Raw genomic sequence first — 20,060 nt, 5'->3', positions numbered from 1 at the left:
TATCTATCTCATATCTATCTATCTATCTGTCTGTCTATCTCATATCTATCTATCTCATATCTATCTATCTATCTCATATCTATCTATCTATCTATCTATCTGTCTGTCTATCTCATATCTATCTATCTCATATCTATCTATCTCATATCTATCTCATATCTATCTATCTATCTCATATCTATCTATCTCTCATATCTATCTATCTCATATCTATCTATCTATCTATCTATCTATCTATCTATCTGTCTGTCTATCTCATATCTATCTATCTCATATCTATCTATCTATCTCTCATATCTATCTATCTCATATCTATCTATCTATCTATCTATCTATCTGTCTGTCTATCTCATATCTATCTATCTAACATCTCTCATATCTATCACATATCGATCTCATATCTATCTATCTATCTCATATCTATCTATCTATCTCATATCTATCTATCTCATATCTATCTATCTCTCATATCTATCTATCTCATATCTATATATGTTAAGTATATAAAAATAAATAGAGTAGAGTTGTCTGTTGTTGTGTGAATAGTATATACCCCATAACGCTGATATCTGTATACAGAACCTGATCATGAGGACGATGGCGCCATTCATGGTCAGGTCCTCCCAGGGTCAGGTGGCTTTTTTGGCTCCCTCCGCCTCTGTGCTGCCTGTAAGTGTTATCACCCCAGAGCTCTCCACCTACATCAGTGTTTCCCAACCAGGGTGCCTCCAGCTGTTGTAAAACGACAACTCCCAGCAGCCTAAGGCTGTCCGGGCATGCTGGGAGTTGTAGTTTTGCAACAGCTGGAGGCACCCTAGTTGGGAAACACTGCATTACATAGTGAAGATGATTTATTTTTTAGCCATTATAGATGAAACATCAGACAGGTTTTGGGGTCCCTGCTGCCTTCTTCATTGTTTTCTTATCCATCATCCATGTATGATCTGTTCGGTGGAGCGCTCTGCGTCATTACCACTTGGGAGACACCGCGGCGGCGGCTGCTACCGTCATACGGTCAGGAGACAGAGAGCGACTGTCTGAGGATCTAATTGTCCGTATAACGTTCTGTATTTCCCCGGTGACTCCTACATAACATCCTAATATCTCAGCAAAGTGTTTTTTGAGGGAAAAAATTAAATTAAAAGAAAAAAAAATTGTTGTTCGTGGCAAAGTCTGCACAATGGGGTTGGTCAAATCTCTGTAATTTTACCGGATAATAATATTAGTTCCGCGCTACAGAATCTGTGACTGAGGATTCTGACAAAATATCCAAGGCAGATGTGAACAGAGGCTTATATATATATATATCATCCAGTGCTATTATACCAGATAGATATGGGATAGATAGATAGATAGATAGATAGATAGATAGATATGAGATAGATAGATAGGAGATAGAAGGATAGATAGATATGAGATAGATAGATAGATAGATATGAGATAGATAGATAGATATGAGATAGATAGATATTAGATATATATGAGATAGATAGATAGATATGAGATAGATAGATAGATAGATATGAGATAGATAGATTTGAGATAGATATATATGAGATAGATAGATAGATAGATAGATATGAGATAGATAGATAGATAGATAGATAGATATGAGATAGATGGATATATGATAGATAGATAGATAGATAGATAAGAGATAGATAGATAGATAGATATATGATAGATAAGAGATAGATAGATAGATAGATAGATAGATAGATAGATAGATATGAGATAGATAGATAGATAGATATATGATAGATAGATATGACATAGATAGATAGATAGATAGATAGATAGATAGATAGATAGATGATAGATATGAGATAGATAGATAGATATGAGATAGATAGATAGTTAGATAGATATGAGATAGATAGATAGATAGATATGAGATAGAAGGATAGATGGATATGAGATAGATATGAGATAGATAGATAGATAGATAGATAGATAGATGAATAGATATGAGATAGATAGATATGAGATAGATAGATAGATAGATAGATATGAGATATATATGAAATAGATAGATATGAGATAGATAGATATATGATAGATAGATAGATATGAGATAGATAGATAGATATGAGATAGATAGATATATGATAAATAGATATGAGAGAGATAGATAGATGGATATGTGATAGATAGATAGATATATGATAGATAGATAGATATGAGATAGATGGATATGTGATAGATAGATAGATATATGATAGATAGATAGATAGATAGATAGATAGATATGAGATAGATAGATGGATGGATATGAGATAGATAGATATGAGATAGATAGATAGATAGATAGATAGATATGAGATAGATAGATATATGATAGATAGATATGAGATAGATAGATAGATATAAGATAGATAGATATGAGATAGATAGATATGAGATAGATAGATAGATAGATATGAGATAGAAGGATAGATAGATATGAGATAGATATGAGATAGATAGATAGATATGAGATAGATAGATAGATAGATAGATAGATAGGAGATAGAAGGATAGATAGATATGAGATAAATAGATATGAGATAGCTAGATAGATAGATAGATATGAGATAGATAGATATATGATAGATAGATAGATATGAGATGGATAGATATGAGATAGATAGATAGATATGAGATATATATGAAATAGATAGATAGATAGATATGAGATAGATAGATAGATAGATAGATAGATAGATTTGAGATAGATAGATATGAGATAGATAGATATGAGATAGATAGATATGAGATAGATAGATAGATAGATTTGAGATAGATATATATGAGATAGATAGATATAAGATAGATAGATATGAGATAGATAGATAGATAGATAGATACAACCAAAGAATAAGTTGGCCAGCACTATTGATCCAAACTATTGTAAAGACATGGCTTGCAGGTGCCGGCTGCTGGGCTAAATATACAGCAACAGGAGAATACAGCAGCACACTGCTAGCACAAAGATATAGATGAAACATGAGTATATAGATAAAACATGAGTATATAGATGGAACATGAAAAGCTATACAGCTGTAGTGCAATAAATGAAGATATGAAACTATGAAATTATGAGGTACTTAGCTTGCAAATTTGGCGGCCAAATAGCGTGGACCGTCCCACCACGGTAAGGTGACCTCATTCTGGGACGGACCCTACACTATGAATATGCCTCTGTGTGAACAGTACAGCAGGCATTGCAGGATCTGAAACATCCAAGGCACCTTATATACACCTGATAGAGGTGGGTGGGGTGCAGGAGCCAACATGGAGGTAGCCACTCCCCCGTATGTGTAATACAACCAAAGAATAAGTTGGCCAGCACTATTGATCCAAACTATTGTAAAGACCTAACTTACAGGTGCAGGCTGCTGGGCTAAATATACAGCAACAGTAGTTTTATCTATATACTCATGTTTTATCTATATCTTTGTGCTAGCAGTGTGCTGCTGTATTCTCTTGTTGCTGTATATTTAGCCCAGCAGCCTGTACCTGTAAGTTAGGTCTTTACAATAGTTTGGATCAATAGTGCTGGCCAACTTATTCTTTGGTTGTATTACACATAGGGTCCGTCCCAGAATGAGGTTACCTTACCGTGGTGGGACGGTCCACGCTATTTGGCCACCAAATTTGCAAGCTAAGTACCTCATAATTTCATAGTTTCATAATTTCATTTATTGCATAACAACTGTATAGCTTTTCATGTTCCATCTATATACTCATGTTTTATCTATATCTTTGTGCTAGCAGTGTGCTTCTGTATTCTCCTGTTGCTAGATAGATAGATATGAGATAGATAGATAGATATTAAATAGAAAGATAGATAGATAGATAGATAGATAGATAGATAGATATGAGAGAGATAGATAGATATGAGATAGATAGATAGATAGATAGATATGAGATAGATATGAGATAAATAGATAGATATGAGATAGATGATAGATAGATAGATAGATAGATAGATAGATATGAGATAGATAGACATGAGATAGATAGATAGATAGATAGATAGATAGATATGAGATAGATATGAGATAGATATGAGATAGATAGATAGATAGATATGAGATAGATAGATAAATAGATATGAGATAGATATGAGATAGATAGATATGAGATAGATAGATAGATAGATAGATATGAGATAGATATGAGATAGATAGATGGAAATGAGATAGATAGATATGAGATGTATAGATATGAGATGTATAGATATGAAATAGATAGATATGAGATAGATAGATAGATAGATATGAGATAGATAGATATGAGATAGATAGATAGGTAGATAGATATTAGATAGATAGATAGATATATATGAGATATATAGATATGAGATAGATATGAGATAGATAGATAGATAGATAGATAGATAGATAAGAAAGAGAGAGATAGAAAGGGGATAGATAGATATGAGATAGATAGATAGATAGATATGAGATAGATAGATATGAGATAGATATGAGATAGATAGATAGATAGATAGATAAGAAAGAGAGAGATAGAAAGGGGATAGATAGATATGAGATAGATAGATAGATAGATATGAGATAGATAGATATGTGATAGATAGATAGATAGATAGATATGAGATAGATAGATATGAGATAGATAGATAGATAGATAGATAGATAGATATGAGATAGATATGAGATAGATAGATAGATACGAAAGAGAGAGATAGAAAGGGGATAGATAGATAGATAGATACAAAAGTCCAAGGAATCACAGCACCCAACAGGCTCAGGATCTTGTCCAAAAGTTGGAGTCTTTTATTTTTTTCCCATGCAACAATGCAATGTTTTGGCCGCAGTAGCGATGGTAAAGGCTGCTGCCGAAACTTTGCATTTTTGCATGGGATAAAATAAAAGATTCCAGCTTTTGGACAAGATCCTGAGCCTGTTGGGTGCTGTGATTCCTTTTGTGTTTGTACCTGGGTTGGCTGCCGGGCTGAACACTTCCACATGATGCTGTCTTTATATTTTTCTAGATAGACAGATACAGTCATGGCCGTAAATGTTGTCCCCCCTGATATTTCTCTATAAAATGAAGTATCTCTCACAGGAAAGGATTGCAGTAACACAGGTTTTGCTATACACATGTTTATTCCCTTTGTGTATATATATATAATAGATCTCCTCTCCTCTGTATATATATATATATATAGATCTCCTCTGTATATATATAGATCTCCTCTCCTCTGTATATATATATTGCAGTAACACAGGTTTTGCTATACACATGTTTATTCCCTTTGTGTGTATTGGAACTAAACCAAAAAAGGAGGAAAAAAAGCAAATTGGACATAATGTCCCCAAACTCCAAAAAAGGGCCGGACACAATTATTGGCACCCTTAACTTAATATTTGGTTGTACACCCTTTGGAAAAAATAAGTGAAATCAGTGTCTTCCTATAAGCATCAATAAGCTTCTTACACCTCTCAGCCGGAAAGTTGGACCACTCTTCCTATAACCATCAATAAGCTTCTTACACCTCTCAGCCAGAATGTTGGACCACTCTTCCTATAACCATCAATAAGCTTCTTACACCTCTCAGCCGGAATGTTGGACCACTCTTCCTATAACCATCAATAAGCTTCTTACACCTCTCAGCCGGAATGTTGGACCACTCTTCCTATAAGCATCAATAAGCTTCTTACACCTCTCAGCCGGAATGTTGGACCACTCTTCCTATAAGCATCAATAAGCTTCTTACACCTCTCTGCCGGAATGTTGGACCACTCTTCCTATAACCATCAATAAGCTTCTTACACCTCTCAGCCGGAATGTTGGACCACTCTTCCTATAACCATCAATAAGCTTCTTACACCTCTCAGCCGGAATGTTGGACCACTCTTCCTGTAACCATCAATAAGCTTCTTACACCTCTCAGCCGGAATGTTGGACCACTCTTCCTATAACCATCAATAAGCTTCTTACACCTCTCAGCCGGAATGTTGGACCACTCTTCCTATAACCATCAATAAGCTTCTTACACCTCTCAGCTGGAATGTTGGACCACTCTTCCTATAACCATCAATAAGCTTCTTACACCTCTCAGCCGGAATGTTGGACCACTCTTCCTATAAGCATCAATAAGCTTCTTACACCTCTCAGCCGGAATGTTGGACCACTCTTCCTTTACAAACTGCTCCCGGTCTCTTATTGGAAGGCGCCTTTTCCCAACAGTAATTATAAGATCTCTCCACAGGTGATCAATGGGATTTAGATCTGGACTCATTGCTGACACTTCAGAACTCTCCAGCGCTTTGTTGTCATCCATTTCTGGGGCTTTTTGATGTATGTTTGGGGTCATTGTCCTGCTGGAAGACCCAAGATCTCAGACACAAACCCAGCTTTCTGACACTGGGCTGTACAGTGCGACCCAAAATCCATTGGTAATCCTCAGATTTCATGATGTCTTGTACACATTCAAGGCCCCCAGTGCCAGAGGCAGCAAAACAACCCAAAACATCACTGACCTCCCCCATATGTCACTGTAGGTACTGTGTTCTTTTCTTTGTAGGCCTCATTCCGTTTTCGGTAAACAGTAGAATGATGCGCTTTACCAAAAAGATCTATCTTGTCTCATCTGTCCACAGGATGTTTTCCCAGAAGGATTTTGGTTACTCAAGTTAATTTTGGTAAAATGTAGTCTTACTTTTTTATGTCTGTGTGTCAGCAGTGGGGTCCTCCTGGGTCTCCTCCATAGTGGGGTCCTCCTGGGTCTCCTCCATAGTGGGGTCCTCCTGGGTCTCCTCCATAGTGGGGTCCTCATGGGTCTCTTCCATAGTGGGGTCCTCCTGGGTCTCCTCCATAGTGGGGTCCTCCTTGGTCTCCTCCATAGTGGAGTCCTCCTGGGTTTCCTCCATAGTGGGGTCCTCCTGGGTCTCCTCCATAGTGGGGTCCTCCTGGGTCTCCTCCATAGTGGGGTCCTCCTGGGTCTCCTCCATAGTGGGGTCCTCCTGGGTCTCCTCCATAGTGGGGTCCTCCTGGGTCTCCTCCATAGTGGGGTCCTCCTGGGTCTCCTCCATAGCGTTTCATTTCATTTAAATGTGGACGGATAGTTCGCGCTGACACTGATGCTCCCTGAGCCTGCAGGACAGCGTGAATATCTTTGGAACTTGTTTGGGGCTGCTTATCCACCATCCGGACTATCCTGCGTTGACACCTTTCATCAGTTTTTCTCTTCCGTCCACGCCCAGGGAGATTAGCTACAGCGCCATGGGGTGTAAACTTCTTGATAATGTTGCTCACTGTGGACAAAGACAAATCTAGATCTCTGGAGATGGACTTGTAACCTGGAGATTGTTGATATTTTTCCACAATTTTGGTTCCCAAGTCCTCAGACAGTTCTCTTCTCCTCTTTCTGTTGTCCTTGCTTAGTGGGGCACACACAGACACACAATGCAAAGACTAAGTGAACTTCTCTCCTTTTTATCTGCTGTCAGGTGTGATTTTTATGTTGCCCACACCTGTTACTTGCCCCAGGTGAGTATAAAGGAACATCACATGCTTGAAACAATCTTATTTATCCACAATTATGAAAGGTGCCAATAATTGTGTCCAGACCATTTTTGGAGTTTGGTGACATTGTGTCCAATTTGCTTTTTTTCCTCCTTTTTTGGTTTAGTTCCAATACACACAAAGGGAATAAACATGTGTATAGCAAAACCTGTGTTACTGCAATATATATATATACAGAGGAGAGGAGATCTATATATATATATATATATATATATATATATACAGAGGAGAGGAGATCTATATATATATATATATATACAGAGGAGAGGAGATCTATATATATATATATACAGAGGAGAGGAGATCTATATATATATATATACAGAGGAGAGGAGATCTATATATATATACAGAGGAGAGGAGATCTATATATATATACAGAGGAGAGGAGATCTATATATATATATACAGAGGAGAGGAGATCTATATATATATATATATATATATATATACAGAGGAGAGGAGATCTATATATATATATACAGAGGAGAGGAGATCTATATATATATATATATATATACATACAGAGGAGAGGAGATCTATATATATATACAGAGGAGAGGAGATCTATATATATATACAGAGGAGAGGAGATCTATATATATATATACAGAGGAGAGGAGATCTATATATATATATATATATATATATATATATGTATATATATATAGAGGAGAGGAGATCTATATATATATATATATATATATATATATATATATACAGAGGAGAGGAGATCTCTCTATATATATATATATACAGGGGAGAGGAGATCTATATATATATATATATATATATATATATATATAGAGGAGAGGAGATCTATATATATATACACAAAGGGAATAAACATGCGTATAGCAAAACCTGTGTTACTGCAATCCTTTCCTGTGAGGAATACTTCATCTTATAGAAATATTTCAGGGGGGACAACATTTACCGCCATGACTGTATATAGATATGACATAGATAGATATGAGATAGATAGATGGATATGAGATAGATAGATATGAGATAGATAGATACATAGATACATAGATACATAGATAGATAGATATGAGATAGATAGATAGATATGAGATAGATAGATAGATATGAGATATATATAGATGGATATGAGATAGATAGATAGATATGAGATAGATAGATACATAGATAGATATTAGATAGACAGATAGATAGGAGATATCTATATAGATTTCCAGCACTCTAATTGTCCCCCCCTTTTCTTTTGTAGACATGCATTGATCCGGATCGGACATTATACAGTAGACAGTATTCTTGTTTGTATTGGACTGTTCCATTCCATGGAGAGGGGTGGCCGGTTGCTCTGATCACCTCTGGGATCAGGACTCTTAAGGACGATGGAGTCTTCAGTATTATCCGTCTGGATCTGCCCGGGGTTCTTCATCTTTCTAATATGGGCGCAGCCGACCGCCGCAGACAGCCGACCGACGGACACTAAACCAGCGCATATTGGCAAGTTGTACGCTGGTCAAATAAACAGGGACATCGAGGAGGTCTACTCCTTCAACTACACCAGCAAGCCTGGCAAGGTAGGTGACACCATGGCGTACGCCGCAGTCACATCCAGAGCTGTATTCACAATTCTGCCGGTGGTTTCTACTATCCGCTATACCATTGTTTCCCAACCAGGGTGCCTCCAGCTGTTGCAAAACTACAACTTCCAGCATGCCCGGACAGCCGAAGGCTGTCCGGGCATGCTGGGAGTTTTAGTTTTGCAACAGCTGGAGGCACCCTGGTTGGAAAACACTGCACTGTATTATGATTTTTCGACATCGCATGTATACCCTGCAACATGCGACAGATAAGAGGAATACAGCAGAATTATGAATGCAGCTCTGGATGTGACACAACTTGGGCAGAGCCGCATTCTCGTTTCTTTGGTTTCAGATATATCATGATCAGAATTTTATGTCCGCGGTGTCCTGTAAACAAGGCAGTGTTGAGGTCCTGTGTGTTCTGCTGGGATGTGCACATGATGACTGCCCGTTTCACGTTCTTCCCTGGGCCGTCAGGTGTTCAGTGACCTGTCTGCTCATGTGAAGATGGTAAAGGCAGCAGGGAAGGAGCAGGGTTCCCCAGCAGCACAGAGTATTTCCGCAAAGAAGTGCGCTGGTTTTGTAGAGAACCGCTAGTCCTCTGATGAAGCTGGGTTGCCAGCGAAATGTCGCGACTCAGTAATGGCCATACACACATAAGTGCCCTGGGCAGTCTGGTGTTCAGTGACCTGTCTGCTCATGTGAAGATGGTAAAGACAGGAGGGAAGGAGTATGGTTCCCCAGCAGCACAGAGTATATCAGCAAGGGAGGGGTCCGATCCTGTGTGTTCTGCTGGGATGTGCACATGATGACTGCCCGTTTCACGTTCTTCCCATAAGTGCCCTGCGCCGTCTGGTGTTCAGTCACCTGTCTGCTCATGTGAAGATGGTAAAGACAGGAGGGAAGGAGTAGGGTTCCCCAGCAGCACAGAGTATTTCCACAAAGAAGTGCGCTGGTTTTGTAGAGAACCGCTAGTCCTCTGATGAAGCTGGGTTGCCAGCGAAACGTCGGGACTCTGGCTTGTGTGATATTTTAAACTGCAGCGATTATAGTCAGCACCAGGGTTTTTCCCTAAAGTTGTTGTTCATTGGTAGTTACCCTGTGACCTCCTGGGGTTCTTTGCTCTTTGGTTTTGTAGAGATGCACAGTGAAGATTTATTATGCCATAGTGTGGTACAAGGACGCATTTCTTACGGTACAAGAAAAGCGTCCTTGTACCACACTGTGGCATAATAAATCTTCACTGTGCGTCACTGGTGAGTGCTAGGTATCATCTTTTTTCTACCTGTGGCTTTTCTTTCTTGCAAAAAAAAAAAATACTGGCCATGCTCATTTGCATAATTAATTATATATGCGTGACATCACTGGATACACATATGTGGGGGGGGGGGTAATTTTGTCCTATTCTGACCTACTTATACAGGGCTGTATGAGGCTCATTTTTTGTGCCCCGATTTGTAGTTTTTAACAGGACCATTTTTGTTTCTATGTGACTTTTTGATCGCTTTTTTTTTAAATTAGATTCAAGAGTTACTAACTACAACTCCCAGCATGCCCTGATACAGCCTGTGGCTCAGCAGCTGCCCCAAACGAAAACTACAACTCCCAGCATGTTGGACTGTACAGTAGTATATAGTATAGGTCAGCGTTTCCCAACCAGAGCGCCTCCAGCTGTTGCAAAACTACAACTCCCAGCATGGCAGACTATATAGTAGTATATAGTATATGTCAGTGTTTCCCAGTCAGGGGTGTCTCCAGCTGTTGCAAAACTACAACTCCCAGAATGTGTGACTATATAGTAGTAGATAGAATAGGTCAGTGTTTCCCATCCAGGGGTGTCCCCAGCTGTTGCAAAACTACAACTCCCAGCATGTGTGACTATATAGTAGTATATAGTATAGGTCAGTGTTTCCCATCCAGGGGTGCCTCCAGCTGTTGCAAAACTATAACTCCCAGCATGTTGGACTATATAGTAGTATATAGTATAGGTCAGTGTTTCCCATCCAGAGGTGCCTCCAGCTGTTGCAAAACTATAACTCCCAGCATGTTGGACTATATAGTAGTATATAGTATAGATCAGTGTTTCCCATCCAGGGGTGCCTCCAGCTGTTGCAAAACTACAACTCCCAGCATGTTGGACTATATAGTAGTATATAGTATAGGTCAGTGTTTCCCATCCAGGGGTGCCTCCAGCTGTTGTAAAACTACAACTCCCAGCATGTTGGACTATATAGTAGTGTATAGTATAGGTCAGTGTTTCCCACTCAGAGTGCCTCCAGCTGTTGCAAAACTACAACTCCCAGCATGTTGGACTATATAGTAGTATATAGTATAGGTCAGTGTTTCCCATCCAGGGGTGCCTCCAGCGGTTGTAAAACTACAACTCCCAGCATGTTGGACTGTATAGTAGTATATAGTAAAGGTCAGTGTGCCCCCCCCAGCCGGATCCCCGTATAACTAACACATGGTGTGAATGCACCCTAACTCTCCATTTTACTGAGAAAACCCGGAAAAAGGTGAAAGTGGCCACCAAAAAGGGGCGTGTCCCCGACATTTCGACAAAAACCAAACATATGTACTAAGGGTACGTTCACACGAGCGGCTCCCCTGCGCGCATTACGCTGCCGATCCGCCGCTGAAGGACCTCTGAATGCTGCCTTTACAGGTGCCAGCTCGGAGCGGCAATACGCCACTACGAGCAGACACACTGAAGCGATGTACGAGTCGCTGCGCATGCGCGGTGCACTTGCACACATGGCGGCCACTCCCCCCTGCTCTATGAGCTAGGCCAAGATGTGGTGTCCCAGTACCGCATTTCATACGGTACTTATTTATCTGTGGGTCCCCGTAGTCAGAGTCCCTAGGACTTAGTATCTCTGTTAGTCAGTCCGCCCCTAGTCGCCTCTATTATAGTATATAGATTTCTAATTTGTCCATAGAATAATGTATATAGTATTATTTCTGTATGTAAATGGTTAATTACTGGTTTCCATGGTGTCGCAGGGCCTTCGGGTCATGTGATGCGTTCCAAGCCTCATTCTGGATTCGTTCCAGGCCTCACTTTGGTATCTCTAGCCTCATTTTGGGTTTTTGCAATGTAGATAGATCCTGTGATGTAAGCAATCCCATGATACCATGTAAAGTGAGTGGCAGACGTTCGGACCAATCAAAATCGCCACGCCCCCTGCCCATATAAGGGAGCGGCGGCCATCTTATCTCTCTCTTGTTCCTGGGATAGCAAGCAAGCAAGACCTGTATAGCAGTAATCGCAGTGAGTTAGGCCTGAGCCTTGCGGCAACGGCTGAATGATCTAAATTATAGAGTGTGTCATCCCCTAAGCACTCTGCAGCATCACCAGACCCAATATTTCCCCTAAATCCGGATGGATCTGCACATCACTCCCTAAATTCAGAGACTATAGGTCTTATGCAAGGTCCGCAACTTCTGCCAGTCGCTAAGCAACCTAAGAACTGTTATATGAGACTGTTACTACGCATTGGATATTGCCAGCACTGCAGTAAAGTTGTTCAAGTTAAATCTGCTTGTGGACCTTCAGTCATCTCATTGCACCTATCGCTTCTGGGAAGGGCGGCGATAGGCCGGAACATAGATTCAGCATACCAGCCCTCACCCTGGCATCACGAGTGACTGGGTTAATATTAACCCCTCATATACCAACATCCTACCATACACTCCCCAGACCCCCCAAGGGCTACCACAAAGAACTGCCGCGATGTGCGAGTATACTGCGCATGCGCACGACAACTCGCGCATTACAGTGTGTCTGCTTGTAGCGGCGTATTGCACCTGTAAAGGCAGCATACAGAGGTCCGTCAGCGGCGGATCGTAATACACGCTGGGGATCCGCTCGTGTGAACGTACCCTTAGGTCTCCACAGAAAATGTGGTGGATTTGGGGTGAGGAAAACCCGACAGATTAGAGAAGGTGTAAAAAAAACAAAATGTAGGGAAAAGTGGAAAATGGACAAGAAAATGTAGGGAATTAAAACCCACAAAGAAACCTACACAACACTCTTAGTAAATCAGGGCCATTTAGGGAGATTTATCAAAACCTGTGCAGAGGAAAAATGGACTAGTTGCCCATAGCAACCAATCAGATCGCTTCTTTTTTTTATTAAACAGCCTCTGAAAAATGAAAGAAGCGATCTGATTGGTTGCTATGGGCAACTGGTCAACTATGTCTATGCGCAGGATTTGATAAATCTCCCCCCATTGGCCCTCATTTACTATCGCAAATCCTACATGGTCTGTTGTGTTGTGCGCCAGATTCTGGCACATTGCGCCAGAATTGAGAAAAACCCCACTAAGGCTGCGTTCACACGGTTGTCTAAACCCATCCCGTTCTTCTCCCGTCAAAAAAAAAAAAACGGACACTAATGGATGTTATCTGTTTGTAACCATTTGTATCCATTATTGTTCAGTTAATAAACCAAAAAATAATCTTTTTGTTTTGTTGTGAGCATGCTCAGAAGTAAAAACGGATAAAAAAAACGGATTGAATGCAAACGGATGACATTAAAGGCTCATCCGTTTTCCATAGACTTCCATGTTAAATTTACTGTATCCGTTTTTTCTTCATTTTTTATTTTTTTTTTTGACGGAAGAAAAAATACTGCATGTGCTGTTTTTGTCTTCCGTCAAAAAAACGGAAATGAGTGCAGACGGGTACGAACGGATGTAAACGGATTGTAAAAAAAATCCCATTGACATGAATAGGATTTTTTAAAAAACGTTTTTTATCCGTTTACAGCCTGCGAGAACGGAACCTGGGGATAAGACGGCCGTGCGAACGCACCCTAACTCTCCATTTTACTGAGAAAACCTGAAAAAGGGGTGTGGCCGTCGTGAAATGGGACGTGGCCACCGAAAAGGGGCGTGTTCCTGACATTTTCACAAAACCCCAACATATTTACTAAGGTTTCCACGTAAAATGTGGTGGATTTGAGCTGAGGAAAACCCGACAGATCAGAACAGGCGCAAAAAAAGGAAAATGTAGGGAAACCTTAGTAAATACCGAGGGAAAAAATTGTAGGGAATTAACTCTTAACGCTCAACCCGGCCGCCATCTTGCCGATGCTCCCAGCAATCAATAATATCTCATTAACTCCATCTTGTTAATGGAGAGGTGTCCAGGACCGCCGCCAGGATCAGGATGAATTCTACTGCCCCCCCCGTAGTGACAGGCGGCCGAGCCTGCGCCGTACACAGCACTCCTGCTAATCGCACATCCTGCAACAGATTGGACTCGGCATGGCGCATACTTGTAAATATATAATTACCTGCAGAGCTGTGGAAAAGCACAAATGTTCCGAACGTCAAATCCAGCTCTGCTGCGTCTGACAAAGTACAGTGACCCCCCCGACCTACGATGGCCCAGCCATATGATGAAATTGACATGCGATGGCCCCGACATACGATGCTTTTTTATGTCGGGGCCATCGCATTAAGTGCTATATGGCAGCGCCAAATGCTTAAGCTGCTGCCGGATAGCAGCTTAATGTTCCCCGTGTGATGCGGTAAGTATTACTTACCCTTCCACGATGCTCCGGGGTGCCCTCCGGGTCCAGCGCTGGTCTTCCGGTGTCTTCTCGGCCCTCTCCGGTGACGTCAATACGCTGCTGCGCACGTCATCCAATAGGAATGGCGTACGCAGCGCCATAATGATGTCGCTACGCAGGCCCAGTAAGGACTTGCGGAGGACCGGAGAAGACAGCGGAGAGCCCAGCGGAGGCCCGGGGACACCATCTCGAGCGGCGGGGACAGGTGAGTACAGCTTCCTATACTTTACATTGCACGAATCCCTCAACATACGATGGATTCGACAAACGATGGGTCATTTGGAACGAATTACCATCGTATGTTGAGGGACCACTGTACCGCCATTTCTGTGTGATTATATACTCATCTTTACGACATCTGACAAATTCGGCGCTGCTGTGTGAAGTAGTTCGACTGCTGTATGAATAACGTGTCTTTGGAATGGCCTCTCTACAGGGAAACAATTTAAAAGGGTACTCCGGTGCCAGAAAGTTAAACAGATTTGTACATTACTTCTATTTAAAAATCTTAATCCTTCCTGTACTTATTAGCTGCTGAATACTACAGAGGAAATTATTTTCTTTTTGGAACACAGAGCTCTCTGCTGACATCACGAGCACAGTGCTCTCTGCTGACATCCCTGTCCATTTTAAGAACTGTCCAGAGTAGGAGTAAATCCCCATAGCAAACATACGCTGCTCTGGACAGTTCCTAAAATGGACAGAGGTGTCAGCAGAGAGCACTGTGCTCGTGATGTCAGCAGAGAGCAATGTGGTTGTGATGTCAGCAGAGAGCTCTGTGTTCCAAAAAGAAAAGAATGTCCTCTGTAGTATTCAGCAGCTAATAAGTACTGGAAGGATTAAGATTTTTTAATAGAAGTAATTTACAAATCTGTTTAACTTTCTGGCACCAGTTGATTAAAAAATAATAAAGTTTTCCACCGGAGTACCCCTTTAAGAGTTATAACCTTTAAAATAATAAAGGTGCGATTGTCAGGGCGTGGAACGTGTTTCTTTTGTGTTATGGTATGTTATGTGTCTTCGCTCACCCCTCCCCAAATACTTCATTCGTGTCATGAAAACATCCCGCGCAGCAATCACGTACGACATGGTCGCCAGGACTGGAGCAGGAATAGGGAGTACAGTGAAGGGTGCGCCGTGTTACCCTAGACCAGTGTTTCCCAACTAGGGTGCCTCCAGCTGTTGCAAAACTACAACTCCCAGCATGCCCGGACAGCCAACGGCTGTCCGGGCATGCTGGGAGTTGTAGTTTTGCAACAGCTGGAGGCACCCTGGTTGGGAATCAGTGCCCTAGACAAAAATGGCGTAATTCATAAGCTACCGCAGCGGAGCAGACCAGATAAATATGGGTTAATTTAAAGAGCTTTACGCTGATTTACGCCAAGAAACTGCGACCATCACATGACTGAATGTATTCCTATAGACCACGACCGTCACATGACTGAATGTATTCCTATAGACCACGACCATCACATGACTGAATGTATTCCTATAGACCGCGACCATCACATGACTGAATGTATTCCTATAGACCGCGACCATCACATGACTGAATGTAATCCTATAGACCGCGACCATCACGTGACTGAATGTATTCCTATAGACCGCGACCATCACATGACTGAATGTATTCCTATAGACCGCGATCATCACATGACTGAATGTATTCCTATAGACCGCGACAATCACATGACTGAATGTATTCCTATAGACCACGACCGTCACATGACTGAATGTATTCCTATAGACCGCGACCATCACATGACTGAATGTATTCCTATAGACCACGACCATCACATGACTGAATGTAATCCTATAGACCGCGACCATCACATGACTGAATGCATTCCTATAGACCGCGACCATCACATGACTGAATGTAATCCTATAGACCGCGACCATCACATGACTGAATGTATTCCTATAGACCGCGACCATCACATCACTGAATGTAATCCTATAGACCACGACCATCACGTGACTGAATGTATTCCTATAGACCACGACCATCACATGACTGAATGTAATCCTATAGACCACGACCATCACATGACTGAATGTATTCCTATAGACCACGACCATCACATGACTGAATGTATTCCTATAGACCACGACCATCACATCACTGAATGTATTCCTATAGACCACGACCATCACATGACTAAATGTATTCCTATAGACCGCGACCATCACATGACTGAATGTATTCCTATAGACCACGACCGTCACATGACTGAATGTATTCCTATAGACCGCGACCATCACATGACTGAATGTAATCCTATAGACCGCGACCATCACATGACTGAATGTATTCCTATAGACCACGATCATCACATGACTGAATGTATTCCTATAGACCACGACCATCACATGACTGAATGTATTCCTATATACCACGACCATCACATGACTGAATGTATTCCTATAGACCACGACCATCACATGACTGAATGTATTCCTATAGACCGCGACCATCACATGACTGAATGTAATCCTATAGACCGCGACCATCACATGACTGAATGTATTCCTATAGACCGCGACCATCACATGACTGAATGTAATCCTATAGACCGCGACCATCACATGACTGAATGTATTACTATAGACCGCGACCATCACATGACTGAATGTAATCCTATAGACCGCGACCATCACATGACTGAATGTATTCCTATAGACCACGACCATCACGTGACTGAATGTATTCCTATAGACCGCGACCATCACATGACTGAATGTATTCCTATAGACCACGACCGTCACATGACTGAATGTATTCCTATAGACCGCGACCATCACATGACTGAATGTAATCCTATAGACCGCGACCATCACATGACTGAATGTATTCCTATAGACCACGACCATCACATGACTGAATGTATTCCTATAGACCGCGACCATCACATGACTGAATGTAATCCTATAGACCGCGACCATCACATGACTGAATGCATTCCTATAGACCGCGACCATCACATGACTGAATGCATTCCTATAGACCACGACCATCACATGACTGAATTTATTCCTATAGACCACGACCATCACATGACTGAATGTATTCCTAAAGACCGCGACCATCACATGACTGAATGTATTCCTATAGACCACGACCATCACATGACTGAATGTATTCCTAAAGACCGCGACCATCACATGACTGAATGTATTCCTATAGACCGCGACCGTCATGTGATTGAATGTATTCCTGTAGACCACGACCATCACATGACTGAATGTATTCCTATAGACCGCGACCATCACATGACTGAATGTATTCCTATAGACCGCGACCATCACATGACTGAATGTATTTCTATAGACCGCGACCATCACATGACTGAATGTATTCCTATAGACCGCGACCATCACATGACTGAATGTATTCCTATAGACCACGACCGTCACATGACTGAATGTATTTCTACAGATCGCGACCATCACATGACTGAATGTATTTCTATAGACCGCGACCATCACATGACTGAATGTATTCCTATAGACCGCGACCATCACATGACTGAATGTATTCCTATAGACCGCGATCATCACATGACTGAATGTATTCCTATAGATCACGACCATCACATGACTGAATGTATTCCTATAGACCGCGACCATCACATGACTGAATGTATTTCTATAGACCACGACCATCACGTGACTGAATGTATTTCTATAGACCACGACCATCACGTGACTGAATGTATTCCTATAGACCACGACCATCACATGACTGAATGTAATCCTATAGACCACGATCATCACATGACTGAATGTAATCCTATAGACCACGACCATCACATGACTGAATGTATTCCTATATACCACGACCATCACATGACTGAATGTATTCCTATAGACCACGACCATCACATGACTGAATGTATTCCTATATACCACGACCATCACATGACTGAATGTATTCCTATAGACCACGACCATCACGTGACTGAATGTATTCCTATAGACCACGACCATCACATGACTGAATGTATTCCTAAAGACCGCGACCATCACATGACTGAATGTATTCCTATAGACCACGACCATCACGTGACTGAATGTATTTCTATAGACCACGACCATCACGTGACTGAATGTATTCCTATAGACCACGACCATCACATGACTGAATGTAATCCTATAGACCGCGACCATCACATGACTGAATGTATTCCTATAGACCACGACCATCACATGACTGAATGTATTCCTATAGACGGCGACCATCACATGACTGAATGTAATCCTATAGACCGCGACCATCACATGACTGAATGTATTCCTATAGACCGCGACCATCACATGACTGAATGTATTCCTATAGACCGCGACCATCACATGACTGAATGTATTCCTATAGACCGCGACCATCACATGACTGAATGTATTCCTATAGACCGCGACCATCACATGACTGAATGTATTCCTATAGACCACGACCGTCACATGACTGAATGTATTCCTATAGACCGCGACCATCACATGACTGAATGTAATCCTATAGACTGCGACCATCACATGACTGAATGTATTCCTATAGACCACGACCATCACATGACTGAATGTATTCCTATATACCACGACCATCACATGACTGAATGTATTCCTATAGACCACGACCATCACGTGACTGAATGTATTCCTATAGACCACGACCATCACATGACTGAATGTATTCCTAAAGACCGCGACCATCACATGACTGAATGTATTCCTATAGACCACGACCATCACATGACTGAATGTATTCCTATAGACCGCGACCATCACATGACTGAATGTATTCCTATAGACCGCGACCATCACATGACTGAATGTAATCCTATAGACCGCGACCATCACGTGACTGAATGTATTACTATAGACCGCGACCATCACGTGACTGAATGTATTACTATAGACCGCGACCATCACGTGACTGAATGTATTCCTATAGACCGCGACCATCACATGACTGAATGTATTCCTATAGACCGCGACCATCACGTGACTGAATGTATTCCTATAGACCGCGACCATCACATGACTGAATGTATTCCTATAGACCGCGACCATCACATGACTGAATGTATTCCTATAGACCACGACCATCACATCACTGAATGTATTCCTATAGACCACGACCATCACATGACTGAATGTATTCCTATAGACCACGACCATCACGTGACTGAATGTATTCCTATAGACCACGACCATCACATGACTGAATGCATTCCTATAGACCACGACCATCACGTGACTGAATGTATTCCTATAGACCACGACCATCACGTGACTGAATGTATTCCTATAGACCGCGACCATCACGTGACTGAATGTATTTCTACAGATCGCGACCATCATGCAAATTAAATGATCCCTTTAGACCG

The 20,060-nt window shown here is 41.4% G+C and overlaps 1 protein-coding gene across 3 annotated transcripts in view; it reads left to right on the top strand.

Annotated features, from left to right (window-relative positions):
- Window positions 1-20,060, top strand: part of SIDT1 (SID1 transmembrane family member 1) — a 169,070-nt gene that overhangs the window by 55,097 nt on the left and 93,913 nt on the right. For all 3 annotated transcript variants that reach the window (XM_056559953.1, XM_056559952.1, XM_056559951.1), the window contains exon 2: window positions 8,771-9,089. In XM_056559953.1, coding sequence (XP_056415928.1) covers window positions 8,898-9,089 — 192 coding nt within the window. In that variant the 5' untranslated portion in view covers window positions 8,771-8,897. The remainder of the gene's footprint in view (window positions 1-8,770; window positions 9,090-20,060) is intronic.

This window comes from Hyla sarda, chromosome 2, assembly GCF_029499605.1.
Source record: "Hyla sarda isolate aHylSar1 chromosome 2, aHylSar1.hap1, whole genome shotgun sequence".
Lineage (NCBI taxonomy): Eukaryota > Metazoa > Chordata > Amphibia > Anura > Hylidae > Hyla > Hyla sarda.
This window is presented reverse-complemented; position numbering and strand designations above follow the sequence as displayed.